The following is a 15,445-nucleotide window of genomic DNA, read 5'->3' as shown; positions in this document are numbered from 1 at the left end:
TCTCTTTTGCAAGGGAGGCCTGGACCTGAAGGCAGCCTAACATGCATGTTTTTGGTCATGTTAATGCTCCTTGAAATATTGATCCCCCACACCATAACACTCAAGGCACATCTAACTAATTTATATTTCCTTTTTTTGGTATGTTTTGTTATTGTCAAAGTTTTATTTCTATATCACAATTAAAACAACGGATGTTTTTCAGACTGTTATGCAATTCAGAAAAATTAAATGGTAAAACAACAATAAAAGCAATAAAATATGAGAATCATTAAAAGAGCAAGTTAGAAAATAAAATAAAATACAGAAACAACTTGAAGCCAAATTTTTTGTTGAATGTTGTGCTATTGAACCAAACACCAAGAGACAAAGATGGGTCTTGAACATAGATTTAAAAGGCTTTATAGTTTCAATAATTCATGCATCAAGAGTGTTCACAAAGTATCAACTGCAAAATACCGATCACTTTTATGTTTTAATGTGAATCTTGGAATATTTGAAATGCATGTTGGTAAAATTGTGTGAAAAATAGCTGTTTTACTATTTAAAGTGTTTCTTGGTTTGAAGTCAGCAGGCTTTCTTTGTGCTACTTCTGCATATCAAAACAAACACCTGCAGAAGCCAGAAAATATTTCCACTCAGAAATGAGCATTTATTACTTTCTCAGAAGGTACTGAAATGGAGCTGAAAGTGATGCAATTTTTATTTAGCTGGTGGAAACCATAACATAAATGAAAAGTGTGAGACACTGTTTACATGTGGTAGAACTAACCAAGAAACGTGTTTGTTTTTGTCCATAAAATCCATTAAAACTAAGGCCCACGAGAGGTTTGAGGAACCCAAGCTTGAGGCTGTAAGTGAGAACAATGTTGAGCTGGTCCAGGACATCCTGAAGGAGCTCAACCCGCTCATACAAAGAAGCCAGGCAGCCGACGAGCTCATCCGAATCCTGAAGGAGCCGCACTTCCAGGTTTGTTGAGTACTGCTGAACTTCTCATTAACACCCTCAAACTTCTTGATCCATTAGCAATAAGATGCAAGTGTTCAAACTATGTTTTCTATGCGACTCTCTCATCAATAGCTCCATCCAGACCACAGCGTTTCTCTCCTGATTAAACCAACTTGTTGCCTGATTGTGTCTCTCTCTCATTCTGCTCGCAGTCTCTCCTGGAGACTCACGATTCTGTGGCTTCCAAAAACTACGAGACTCCTCCTCCCAGCCCCTGCTCGTTTATGGACGCAGCCCTCAACAATCAGCCTGTCCCCCCAGATGCAGTCAGGATGGTGGGCATCCGCAAGGTGTCCGGAGAACACCTGGTAAGACCACTCATTTAGGTTAAATGCACGTTGTAGTCTCAGTGGAAGGACAGAATTTATATAAACTGTAAACAGAAACATTTCTTTAGTGAATGAGATGCACTCAGAAACAAAAGAGCTGCTTGTGATTCTGTTAAAAAGAGAACTCCGTTACACTAATTTGCAATGCATGAAATACATGTTTTATTTGTAAGGTTAGACTTGATGATGATTAATGAAAATAAGTGAAAACTTGTCCAGGCGCTCTGCCTCAGTTTCTAGTTACAATCTTTAAAATCATTCTTCTTGCAGGTTTAACATTTTAAACTAACTGCTACAATTCATGTCAAAGTTGAGGGAGTTGGAGGTAAATCATAGTATATTTATTATTGCTGGTCACGGAAAGTCAGAACATGGATAATAATGTGTGTATATTTGTGTGTGCATGCATGCGTCTGTTGTGTCAGAAAAAAAAACCCAAAAAACTACTGAACAAATTTTAAAGCAACTTCCAGAAAGTAATCTTTATGTGCACATCTACAAGTCCTTACTTTTTGGACTTTATTTGATTTAAGATGGTGACCACAGTTAATCAACCTTAGCCAACACAAAAACGGCTATACAGTACAGTAATTCCTCGATTATTGCAGGGGTTACATTCCACCCACCCGCCCGATGATAGTTGAAAAAACAGCAAAATAGGAACGCTACATTTATTTTTGTATTCATGTATATTTTAAGGCTTTAGAAACCCTTCCCACACTCTTAAAATGTTCTCAACTCTTAACCTATGTAATTTTAACAACATACATATATGTACTGTACAGTACTGCAAAATTTTATATGACTACACACCAGCTCTGCAGAAGCTTGGTTCTGGTCGGGCTTGGTTCGTAGGGTTACCCTGCAGCATGACTAAGCCCACCACTTAGTGCCTCCAACTTGAAGGATGAGTTCAGCTTCAGGATTATTTACCACTTTCCTAGAGTTCTGTGATCATAATAGATAGATTGTTACTTCTAGCTTTGCATTGCAAAACTTTCTCTCCATTTCAGCAGAAAGCAGCGTCCGGAAGCACTGTGGTTTCTGGGTAGTGTAGTTCTTTGACTTGTGTTACAGTATACTGTAGGCTTATTGAAAGAAAACTACAAAATGGCAGCGCCTGTCTGAAGTATTTTTTTCGTTATCTTTTTATCCCATACCATTCCAGTCACATGAGTAATATCAAAATTGACAATCGTTGAAAAACCTCGAAAGAGCAAGTCTGTGAAAGTTGAACCGCGAAGTACGAGGGACTACTGTAACTCATTCAGGTTAACAGGTATTGAGCTTAAATTTTATGTGGCAGTAAAAAGGCACGAGTCCCTAATGTAATACTCATCTTGTACTTAAAGTGCTAGTTTGTGTCGGCTGCCAAGCGGTAATATGTTTATTTTAGTTGGACAGAAAAAAAAATAAACTAGAATCAGCAACGCCACCTAGTTAAACTAGGAATAAGGTAGGTCACATATCGTAGGGGTGAGCAGTGTTTCACAGACCAGGAAAAATGCTGCAAGCAGTCCAAATTGTCAGGATTTGCTAGGAGGGAGCGAACCCAGAGTGCAGAACAGGGACTCATTCGGCAGAATACTTTAATAGGAATTTAATGGTAAATAAAGATACAAAATAACAAGCTGACGGGGCAGCAAAACTTACATGAAACAGGAAGAAGGCACGGGAAACTCAGGAGGACTCAGGAGACACGGGAGACTCAAGGAACTAGGAAGACTCGGGGGAACACAGGAGACCCAACGAGTACGACGCGACGATGAACAAGACTGAACAGACGGCTTATATACAGGGACAAGACGAGACGTGATTACAAACAGCTGGGACGAGACACGGGTGGCACTAATAGAACTAATGAGGGAGCATGAGGGGACACAGACACAAACCGGGCCACAGAAAGGTACCATCCTTACACAAATATTAAAAACCAGGCATGTAGAGCAGTCTGTAAAATAAGGGATTAAAATGTGACACGGTTATAACAGTCTGAGGAAAAAGAAGCAGTCTTAGCTGAGGGGGGCGTGGTCCTTTCGCCCTCGCACGGCGCTCCCAGGCGGTCCAGAGTATCGACCTTCAGTGATCTCCCGGCACTCTATTCAGAGTCCAGCGTCACTCCATGGCCTCGACCACACCCAGCACTCGTACCTCCCTAAGTCTGGCATCCCATGGCGACCTCTACCTCCAGTGATATCCAACATTCTGTCCTCCGCCCTCGACACCAGACCTGGACGACTGCACCCTCCAACCGGGCAAGATCCACAGTGCCGACCAGCTTAGCTGGTTTCTTGTGTGCGTCCTCGCCCCCAATTGCCTCTGCTCTTAATCACTGTGCCTTCAATTTCTGCAATCTGCTACTCTGCTGACCGGCTTGTCCCTAGCTGTTGTCCCTCAGCGGTGGCAGCGCACCCGGCCATTGCGCTCTCCGGCACCGTGCCTCCTGCCCCTCTGCGGTGGCTGCGTGCGTCTGCAGTTCCGTCTCTGCTGCTGCGTTGCACTCTTCTGCTCATTGTTCTGCTCTTTTTATCTCCCCATTCCTGGCTTCCATGTCATTACGGCTGATGTGGAACACCTGCGTGAGCTCGTGTCTCTGACCATATCATGGGTAGCAGCCTCAAAATATGCACAAGCGAGGTTAAATAAAACGTAAATAAAACACAAAAAGCCACATTACTACATTTGCGCATGGTGTGGTGTCGTGATTAAAGGGAGATTTCCAAACAGACCAAGGTGTAGTTCATCAGATTTGTTTCCAAAGCTTTGGAGAGCAGTCCAGCATTCACAGAACATTAATGCACTTACAAGATTACACTCTTATCATTGCTCTCATCCGTCTGAAACGCTGACCTGCTCTAACTTCCTGGACCGGACAAGTTAGTTTTATGGAATTACTCCAGTGCTAGCTCTCAGCCCCTTCCCTCAGTCTGAGCTGTCATCAAAGTCCGCTGCAGACAGGAAGGAGTGAATCTTGAGTCAAGGACTCCTTTGAGGACACGTCACTGTATCACACAGTTGTATCCATATCATATCATTCAAACCTTGAGGATATCAAAAACAGCTAGTTCTTTCCGTTCCTCACCGACTCGTTACAGTAACAGTGATTACACGGGACAGTTATATCACTCACATCACAGTACAGCAGGAGAGCTGTGGAGCATGATGAGTGCAAATACAGTAGTCCCTTGTTTATTGTGGGGGATCCGTACCCTGAAGCCCCATGATAAGTGAAAAACTGCTAAGTAAAGTAGGAATAGTAGTACAAGTAGTGAGTAGTAGTTTATCTTATTAATTATATATATGTGTATATATATGTATATATATATATATATAAAGGCGTTTTAAACCCTTCCCACATTCTTGCAATATTCCAAACAATGTTTTTTAAACTCTAAATGCTCTAAAAGAGCACAGACTGTCATGATTTCAGCTCTCTTGTCTTCAGCTGCTCTCTGCCACCAGTCAGCGCTCTCGGCCACACCCACTCCTCTGCTGCAGAGTGGAGATCCTGACACGCTGCAGCAGGGAGCTTCTCCTGCCGTTGTGGGCTGCACGCAGGTGCTCAATAATTTAAAATAATTTATTTTAAATAAAAAGTTCTATGTAGATCGTGCAGCTCATCCGTCAATCAGCCATTTGTGTGTCATGTCCAATCTTACTTCGAAAAACCGTGATAGAGTGGGTTCGCGACAAACGAACTGCGAAGTAGCGAGGGAGGGACTACTGTAATACACATTACCTTGACAGTGGTTTAGAAACTCTGTCATCAACTTTAGATGTTGAGGTTTTTTTTGTTACCAAAATATCCCATGAATCATTGGAATTTATTAAAACTCTAAAAGTAATTGTAGGATGTACATCTACAACAAAATAACTTTTGGGTGGTAGTAGCTGAGTCAATCGTGTGACATCTTGCAATATTGCACGAGATTATGTACAATGTTGGTTTTGAGGTTTGACCAAAGTGGACACGACTCATTTCTCAACATAAAATGATCTTAATCTAAAACTCTGGCATAAAAGACGACAGGTATTAGTTTATTCAAGGCATGCTAACCCTTTATTTATATACTACTATTTTGTACATAGGGTGTGACCTTTCGAGTTGAGAGTGGCGAGCTGGTGATTGCCAGGATCCTTCATGGTGGCATGATTGACCAGCAAGGTCTGCTTCATGTGGGCGACATCATCAAGGAGGTGAATGGCAAGGAGGTGGGCAACGACCCCAAAGTGCTCCAGGAGATGCTGAAGGAGGCGAGCGGCAGCGTGGTGCTGAAGATCTTACCCAGCTACCAGGAGCCACACACGCCGAGACAGGTCAGTGCATTTCAAAAATGAATGCATCGTTGAATAAATTTTGTGTGCTTTATTTTGCTTAAAAGTACCGGTGTACGGCGGTAATTCATTTTTTTACCCTCCTGTTTGCCACCTCGAATGATGAGTTAAGAAAAACATTTTAGATGACACAAGCTGGTTGAATAATACAGTCAAGATGTTTAATGTTGTGTTTTTTGTGTTTGCATAATTTATTTTAGAAATAACGTCTTCTTTTGTTGCATATAGGTCAGCAGGTGCTTTGTGTAACGTCACAAATAAATGTCATAAATGTCCAACAATTTTCAGTCAGGTCATCGGGACAGTTTATTTTTTTTTTCTGAAACGTTTCACCTTCCATCCTTAAGGCTTCATCAGTCAAGGAAACACACAACACAAAACTGATTCTTCCCCCAAACAGCTTACTCCAAAGTGGAACTAACCAGTTATGTTGGTGCTAAGATGGTGTCTTTGGCACTCCCCCCTCCTCTTGTGCCGGCCCTCTTCCTCGTCGACAGTCATGTCAAACTGGTTTAAAGTCATAAATGTCTTTGTGTTGTGGCAGCTAATAAGCGCTAACCTTCTGTGAGCCGGAGGAGGCCGGTCAAACCAAAGATGTGACCCAGTTTAGATAAGAGATCTTATCTGCTGATGTTTTGCCAAAAGGATGGGAAGACTGGAAGATGAAACAAACACAACTCTGTGACTGATTGCTCTCAGCAGTATGTGAGTCAGAAGGAGTCATGCTAAATTAATTTTACACTAGACTAAAGTACACTTGAACATCATTTCTAGGAAAATGATTCATAAAAGGTTTGTGTGCTAGGGCTTTATGCTTATATATTTTCTATTTTCTGTGCCTTGTTCTTGTTTTTTCAACATGTTCTTTTGTTACTTCAGTTCTTGTCACACAGATGTTTAAACAAGAACAAGAACTGACTTTTGGCGTTTAAAATTGTGGCAGCAAAGGTCAAAGGAAAGGTTTACAAGAGAACAGTGAGACCATCTGTGTTTAGTTTGGAAACAGCAGCACTGACAATAAGACAGGAGAAAGAACTGGAAGTAGTAGAAATGAAGATGTTGAGGTTCTCCTTAGGAGTGACAAGGATGGACAAGATTAGGAATGAGATCATCAGAGGTGCAGCACAGGTTGAACAACTGGGAGATAAAGTTAGAGAGACCAGATTGAGATGGTTTGGACATCTCCAGAGGAGGGACAGTGGGTATACTGGTAGAAGGATGTTAGAAATGCAGCTGTCAGGAAAAAGACAAAGAGGAGATATATTGATGCAGTTAGAGAGGACATGGAGGTAGTTGGAGTGAGGACAGAAGACGCAGAGGCCAGAGTGAGATGGAGGAGGATGACTCCCTGTGGAGACCCCTGAAGAGGAAAAAGCTGAAAGAAGATGAAATGTTGGGATATTTAAAGAAATAAAGAAATAAAAACTTTTTTCTGTCACTTCACTGTCAGTAAGACAACTGCAGCTTTCAGTCCGTTGTAAAAGCTGTAAATGTTTCCAATACAGTATGTTATACAACTTTATTTACTTCCATTGTCTGTTTTTATTGTGCATGTATGACTGAATCATACATCCAGTAATGTGCAGGCTTTTCTTCAAGACAGACTTTTTACACTGTATATTTCTAATTCCCTTGTTTTCCACCAACTGGAGTATCTGCGTGTAATTTTTATTGTGTACACTCGAGATCTAAAAAGTCCTCTTTAAACGCTCAGAAGTGGCTGTCAGTCAGCGATTTTTAAAGGAAAAACAGGTTATGCTCACACTGCTGAAAGCTGTGTAGGTGGATGGAGTGTTTGGAGTTAAGGTTCTCTTTAAATGTAATCCAGCTGTCGACACGTCCTGCCCGGCCTCGAGCCTGCCGATCGCTGAGTGACTAAACCAGAGTTGACAGCTCCATTTGGCTGCAGGTCACTGCTGTGTGTCTGTTTCTGTAGAGAAATGAGACAAACAGGACAACGGGGACCAACGGGCTTTTTTACATTCTTACATCAGTTTAGTATTAGACTCAAAAAAAAAAAAAAAAAAAAATGGGCAAAGGGAAGGGGATGGTTGCCATGACTACAGATTTCATCTCCATCCTTATTTCTTTGTCTTCCTCCCTATTTTCCCTTCCCATCTGTCAGTCTCTTATGCTCGCTGTCTGTGTGAGTTCAGATTGACAGTTTGACTTTTCAGCTGAATCCAGCACATCTGAGATGATGTGTTTCATACAGATGAAGTCCATTCATCACCATCACCACACCTTCTTTAAACTGGGAGTTTATTTAGTCCAACAGCAACGTTTCATTGACATGCTCCTTCTTTCTTTCAGGCCTTTGTGAAGTGTCACTTCAATTACGACCCCACTCATGACAACCTGATTCCCTGCAAGGAAGCAGGACTCAGCTTCAGCAGCGGAGACATTCTGCAGATTTTTAACCAAGAAGACCTCAACTGGTGGCAGGTAACTTTAGCCACCATCAAGTTTAGTTATCATCCACAGAAGATGGAAGTCTGGCATGTTCATGTCTTTGTGTGTGCTTGTGTGCATTTTTCTGTCCGTTATCATAATTTCCTATATATGTAATTCAAATACTAAAAGCAGTCATTAGATATACAAATACAGCTAATTAGCCAGTCCAGTTGAGGATGTTTGCGTCAATTAGTCAAGCAATTATTGTTGCAGATGATTAGCCAAAATTTGATTTGGTAGTAGCTGAAAATTATTTACAGCATACTGATTACTACAAAACATGGCAACATTGCGACATTACACATATTTTTGTAAACGCCTGGTCTAGGAGTAGTCAGGACTAAAATAAAGATGATTCCAACTTTTGCACAGCTCTGGCATTGACTGAGACGAGGTTGTAATTTTCTAGAAAAGTCAAAGTGTGTAAAATATTTACAAAATGGGTGCGTTCAGGCCAACACAATAAACCAAATGTAGACTTATTGATTTTCTTACCTATGCACATAAATAAAGTTAAACAAAACACAGTTTTCTTACCTTTTTAAACTAACAATACAGGAAAAAACGATCTTAAAAGGAACGTCAGCAAAACTACTTACAACTTATCAGGCAGCTCCTCAGTTTCTTTCATCCTATCATGTCCATTTACAACTACAGTAGTCCCTCACTACTTCATAGTTCATTTGTTGCTAACTTTCTCTATCGTGGTTTTTCAAAATGAGATTGAACATGACACACAATTGACTGATTGATGGATGAGCTGCATGATTGGCATGGAATTTATTTAAAATTAATTATATTAAATTATTTAGCACCTGTTGCATGTGTGTGCAGCCCACAGCTGCAGGAGAAGCTTCCTCTTGCAGCTCCTCCTTCCTCCTCTGTCTATCTCCACTCTGCAGCAGAGAAGTGGGCGTGGCCGAAAGTGCTGGCAAGTGGCAGAGAGCTGAAATCACAATCATAACATTCTGTGCTCTTTTAGAGCATTTAGAGCTGAGCAACATTGTTTAGAATATTGCAAGAGTGTGGGAGGGGTTTAAAACACCTTTATATATATATATATATATATATATATATACACACTAAATAAACTATTACTTGTACTACTATCCCTACTTCACAGTTTTTCACTTATCGCAGGACTTCAGGGTACCGATCCCCGCGATAAACGAGGGACTACTGTATTAGATTCTCAAACAAAGCTATATAACAACAGTCGTAACGTTGTTGTTGTTTTCAAATGTTAACTAAACTGACGATGGCTCCATCATGAGATCACTTTGTAACTTGTGCAGGAAAGACAGCAGGCAATATGCTTTCCTTCAAGGAATAGCTGGGCTGCTGTGTTTCCTTTTCTTGCATATGCTGCAGTTGTGTGTTGTTTCACAGGCCTGTCACATAGAGGGGGGGAGTGCCGGCCTGATTCCCAGCCAGCTTCTTGAAGAAAAGAGGAAGGCTTTTGTGAAGAGAGATATGGAACTCGCTACAACAGGTAGAAGTGCCTCCAATTATATTTATTTGACACAGATTTCTTCCTGCACAAACAGTAATAAGGACATCTTTTCTCTGTATAACACAAGTACTGCGTCAGGCGCTCGTCTTCCTCTTACCTCTCCTAAGAGATCCTTTCACTGTGAGTACACGAGAGTCTGTGACGAGCTTGAAAGGAACGCAGGCGGCTCGAAACAATCTGCAGGTTATTAAGCTGCAGAATCTGACGTTTACAAACTGCCCTTGCTGAGAAGGAGCATTGACTCAGGAGCGGCGGTAAAACCCCCGTAAACAAAACCCTGATCAATAACGATCTGCTCTCTTATACGACATGGAGCGAACAGAGTCTTTATGTGTTCGCATCGACCTGCTCTACGGAGAGTCATCGCCAGCAGCTAAACAGGTGGTGAGGCAGAGCGAGCTGGTTGCCCTTCACTTATGGAGGAGAGGACACTCCAACTTTACTGTCCTTGGAGGCTGTCTGTTGGCACATTTTCCCTTCTGTTTTAATTAATTAATTAATTTTTAACCAAAAACATACTTAGAATAACGATGTTTAGATCGTATGCTTTCAGATGGTGAGATTTTTTCAACCTTTATTTATACAGGTTAGTCCCGTTGAGCCACGGGGACTCATTTACAAGAGAGACCTGAATTTGACAATGAATAAAATGTTTAATAAGTTGCTCTTTAAGCGCTTAAGTGAGCTAATCTTTGTTTCTTTATTATATTTAATTTGTGGACAAATGTTGTCATATTGAACAGAAGGTCAGCAGATTGCCAAGTCACAGGTGTTCTCTGGCACCAAACTAGTTACACAGACTGATCACTGTTGGTGCACACTGCCATCTAGTGGCAGCTTGTACTTATTATCTTATTACTAGTGCACGTGTGCACAGGTACGCGTGTACATGTGTATTATGCATGCTTTCTCAAGTTTCACCATCTCATAATGTAAACCAATTATTTTTTCACACATATGAAGAATTCAGACCTGCATACCTGCGTGGTTAAATGTTTATCAGATGGTGTAGACTTCTGTATATATAAAAATGTGTTATTCTTATATGCATTATCTTTATTTCAATCTTCACGTATGTTTGGTGGCTCTGAGCCGTTTAGTAAAAAATATCCAGCATGAGCTCCTCTGATAAAGGTGCAGACCTCTGCTCCAGGGTTCTGACGTTTTGACCGGGCAGAGCTTTTACCTTCGGGGTAAATTGTTTCAACTTTGGATTGAGTTGAAATGGCTGCAGAGATAAGAGTAATGTTTGGTTTGACTGAGCTGAGCTCTCTGTCTCAGGTCCTCTGTGTGCAGGAATGGGTGGGAAAAAGAAAAAGAAGATGATGTATTTGACCACCAAGAACGCAGGTAAGAGTCGTCCTACTGGTCGCAGCTTTGAACAAGCGCAGTTTGCCGTTTAGCTTGTGTTTGTGTCTGATTTCTGCTTTACTAGAGTTCGATCGGCACGAGTTGCGGATTTACGAGGAGGTTGCCAAAGTCCCGCCTTTCAGGAGGAAGACGCTGGTTCTGATTGGAGCGCAGGGCGTCGGTCGACGTAGCCTGAAGAACAAGCTGCTGGTGTCCGACGCTCAACGCTACGGCACCACCGTCCCCTGTGAGTGCAGCCGCTCAGCATCAGACTAACCACAAATACTCTCCCGCTTTCTTTGTTTGTTTATTATTAGTTTTTTTTTGTTAAAGCATTTTATACAAATATTTATTTATACTTGGCAAAATTCCAATACAGACATGTTCCGGTTTTTAGTATTCTACACCGCTGGTTTTTCACTACTTTCCTTTTAATTATCCTTTTAATTACCATTTTATTTTAACTTGTTTAAAACAAAAAAAATAATTTGTATCCATCCTTTATGATTGTTTATTATTGTCTTTGTTGTCCACTGTTGTCATCAGTCTTTGTTAAAATCAAGTCTCTTTTGTACATGAGTCCCTGAGGCTCAATGGGATTAACTTGTATAAGTAAAGGGTGAATGAATGAAACAGAAGTTAATGCAAAGTCCCCAAAAAGTACATTTACAAGAACGTGCGTGTGCATGTGTGTGTTACCAAACTCCTAAACCACTGGATGGGTTTTAATGAAACTTTCAGAAAGTTATCATTGGCTGTACATCTACAACTGATTCCCATTTAAAACCAGCTCGATTCAAGATGGCTGCCACAGCCAACAGACCCATATGCATTCCTCCAATTTCTTTTGTGTGAATTTCTTTATTTTCTTTTATTTTTATATTGGATTTGTTTGTTTATTATCAGTTTTTGTGCTATTGGTTTTTAATCTCACGTATTAAATACTTTCTTGTATTTCTTCTTTGCGTTTGAACAGCTTATTCTTGCATTTTCCCCATCTCTTTACTATTCCGTCTCTGTGTTCGTACCATGCGAACATTCTTACACGCGTCTCTGCACTGAACCTGATCGGTTTCTGTGTTTGTATTTGTTTTTGCTACAGTCACCTCTAGAAAGCCGAAGGTGGATGAGCGGGATGGTCAGATGTACTCCTTCATGTCCCGGAGCGAAATGGAATGTGACATCAGAAACGGGCGTTTCTTGGAGCACGGCGAGTATGACGGGAACCTGTACGGCACAAAGATCAACTCCATACACGACGTGATAGAATCAGGAAAGATCTGCATCCTGGATGTCAACCCACAGGTGGATGTTTCCTCTTTTCCACCCTTTAGTGTCTTTTCATGACTAAAATAGAAATGTTCCTTCTTCTACAACCTGTTGCTACACATCTGTTTCTAGGCTGAGTAATTTAGCATTTTAACCTCATTCCAATACATTTTTCATAGAAGTTTTTCATTGTGTAGCAATCAGAAATGTGCCTGTGTTTATCTGAAGGCTCTTAAAATCCTGCGGACGTCTGAATTCCTGCCGTACGTTGTGTTCATCGAAGCGCCCGACTTTGAAGTCCTCAAAGCTATGAACAGGTCAGCGATTGAGTCAGGAGTAGTCACTAAGCAGCTGACGGTAAGTTGGAGCGAATCAATGACAGGGATTCAACATTACATATTGATCAACATTTGAATCAAAGTGCACCGACAGTTGGAGGCATGTTTTTTACTCACTATTTTTCAGGTAAATGTGCTAAAAGCACACTGTCCTAATGCACTGCATCCCCTAAAAAACAAAACTAATAGGCTATATAAGCTTATTTTATAAATACGTCATTTCTAACATTGTCCTGTTTAAAACTATAATTGCTTATTATTTGTAGACGTTTAATGCATTTTATTCAATTCCCATTTGAGAGGCTTAAAATTAAGTGCCGCAGAATTTCAAATCACGTCACAAAATAGTAAATCTGACAGTTTTTCTAAACCACATTTATTTTTATTAAAAACTGTTGTAACGCCTGTGCATAATGTTATTTTCATGAGTTGATCAAAACAGCCACAGTTCCATCATTTCCTTATGGAATACAAGGCCTTTAATTTAGAGTGTTTTATATTTTAAATGCCAAAAAAATTGTGTTTCTCTTTGATTCTCATTGTTTATAATAATTTGACAGTAGAACGGTGTCGTTTGATGCAATCGAAACAAAACACAGAGGTTTACCACTGTTGATAAACAGTGCAATTTAAAAATGCAATATGGCGTCAAAATAAGATTACACATTTTTTAATAATCTCAGGAATAAACTTTACTGTATCCTCACACCTATCTGAAGCTCTGCATCAAAACCAAACATCCAGTAATCCTGAAGCGTAGATCACCTGATGGGCTAAACAGCTCCTAAAATTACTGTCATTGAACGCAGCACGTTGTTGAATTCACAAATCTAAATGAAACTCTTTTAGCTTTTAGCGGAGCAAAGTTTTATCATTTTCATCAAATAACTAGAAAAATGAGATGAGACAGCTGAGTGTTGACTGAATCTGCTGAAATTTGTTAAAGATGAAACTTAATTGTAAAATCACATCAAGCAGAACAACAGCTGAAACAACTAAAACACGAGCTAAAATGAGCAGAACAATAAAAGCTAAAACTATCTCAAGAGTAAAGCTAAAACCAGTAAAACCATTGATTAAAGTTACATTTAGCTTAACTGTAACTTAAAGCAAAGAACTAGCTAATCATCAGCTAAAATATAACATTAGAAAAGTAATAACCAAAAGCTAAGGGGGTGAGTGGTGGTGTAGTGGTTAGAGAAAGCAGGCCTGTGATTGGAAGGTCACTGGTTCGAATCCCCTGACCGTTACATCAACGTGAATTGGAAAGGCGCTCTCAATGGCTCCCAACCCTGATCCTTGAGGAACACCATCCTGCATGTTGTAGTTGTTTCTCTGCTCTGACACCTGATTTTAATTAATGGGTAATTAACAGGCTTCTGCAGATCATGAGGAAATAAATCACTGAATCAGGTGCGTTGGAGCAGGGAAACAACTAGAACATGCAGGATTGTGTTCCTCAAGGTCCAGGGTTTGGAACCACTGAGTGGAAGCAACTCGGTGGTAGTTGCATTATGAAAGGCATCCATAATAAAAACCATCTCGTCAAATCTTTGTGGGAGTTAGTCGGCTGTGGCCATTCCTTGAAGAAAGGAGCATCCAAAAGAAGAAGAAGAAAAAAAGCCAAGATTAGAAAAAGTGGTAAATCAGCAAAACAGTAGCTGAAATTAGCCAGACCATAGCTATAAACGAATTTTAACAAAATTAAGTGCAAATGCTAAATAGCTCACAGTATGGTGATGTCTGATTGCATAAACGTACAGAAGAAAACTTAATGCTGACTCAGCGTTAACACGTAAACATTTATCTCAGTGGTGACTGATTCCAGCAAGAAAATTGCATTCCTCACATTCAGACTTTCTTAGTGGACAGTTTTTGTTGTTGTTTACCTCCTCTGTCCGTGCTCCTGACAGGACTCTGAACTGAAAAGGACAGTGGATGAGAGCGAGCGCATCAAGAGAGCCTACGGACATTACTTTGACCTCTGCATCATGAACGACGGGCTGGAAGCAGCCTTCCGAAGTCTACGTGTGGCTCTGGAGAAGCTGTCGACGGAGCGTCAATGGGTGCCGGTCAGCTGGGTGTTCTGAACGCTGGTCGGTTTCTATCAGGAGAAGAAGGGGTTCTGCGTCCACGTGGAGCAGCTGAGCATAAATCAGTGCAAAAGATCAGCCTCATGTAGAGCATTTTTGTACAAACTGTGTTCCTCTGTTGAGCCCAACGTCAAGCTGTAATTTGTTTGTCCAAACTGGAATAATCTTATCGATGTTTGTTCAGGAGGGTTAGAGTTGAGGTGTTCGTGCGTTAGTCCGAGCGTGTGTGTCGTCAGTGGAAGGACCGTTTTAGCCTTTACAAATCTTTAATCAAATCGTTTTCGTAGTGGTTACGTTGGATGATCAGGAGAGACGGAGCAAAGGTACCAAATGTTGCATTTGTAATGAATAATGCACATTTTGCCATTTTAACATACGGTTGTTTGGAAACGTGTTTAATCTTATAGTCTTCTTTGGTTTGGAAGTTAAATAGCAATAGATGATTTAAAACACATGCAGTGCATTTATCCATTAACTCTAATGTGGACACACACCGCAACATTCAGAAACAAACAGGAGGGGGTGGGGATGTCTTTGTTGAGAGGTTTTATTAATCTTATCATCATGGTTTGTTTTACTGCCAAAAGGTGAAAGATGGGCAATAATGTTTTTTTGCCTGTGTGTGTATCTTTGTTTGTTTGTTAGCAACATATCTCATGAACTATTGAATGAACTTTAAAGAAATTTTCAGAAAAGTCTTGAGTGTAAATCTACAAGTGATTAACGTGTGAAGCCGACCTAATTTAAGATGGTCGCCA

The 15,445-nt window shown here is 40.6% G+C and overlaps 1 protein-coding gene across 1 annotated transcript; it reads left to right on the top strand.

The window, feature by feature from the left end:
• The first annotated feature begins 641 nt into the window (after positions 1-641).
• mpp2b (membrane palmitoylated protein 2b) lies at positions 642-15,156 on the top strand. The gene is made up of 11 exons (XM_037691640.1): positions 642-667; positions 763-967; positions 1,159-1,314; positions 5,425-5,652; positions 7,984-8,115; positions 9,514-9,616; positions 10,919-10,987; positions 11,073-11,234; positions 12,090-12,292; positions 12,485-12,613; positions 14,508-15,156. Exons 1-11 carry the CDS (start codon positions 642-644, stop codon positions 14,682-14,684), a joined length of 1,590 nt encoding a protein of 529 aa, XP_037547568.1. The 3' UTR covers positions 14,685-15,156.
• Positions 15,157-15,445: the final 289 nt, after the last annotated feature.

Source organism: Nematolebias whitei, chromosome 17, assembly GCF_014905685.2.
Source record: "Nematolebias whitei isolate Nwh7 chromosome 17, NemWhi1, whole genome shotgun sequence".
Lineage (NCBI taxonomy): Eukaryota > Metazoa > Chordata > Actinopteri > Cyprinodontiformes > Rivulidae > Nematolebias > Nematolebias whitei.
Note: the sequence above shows the minus strand (reverse complement) of the source record. Positions and strands in the feature narration are given on the sequence as shown.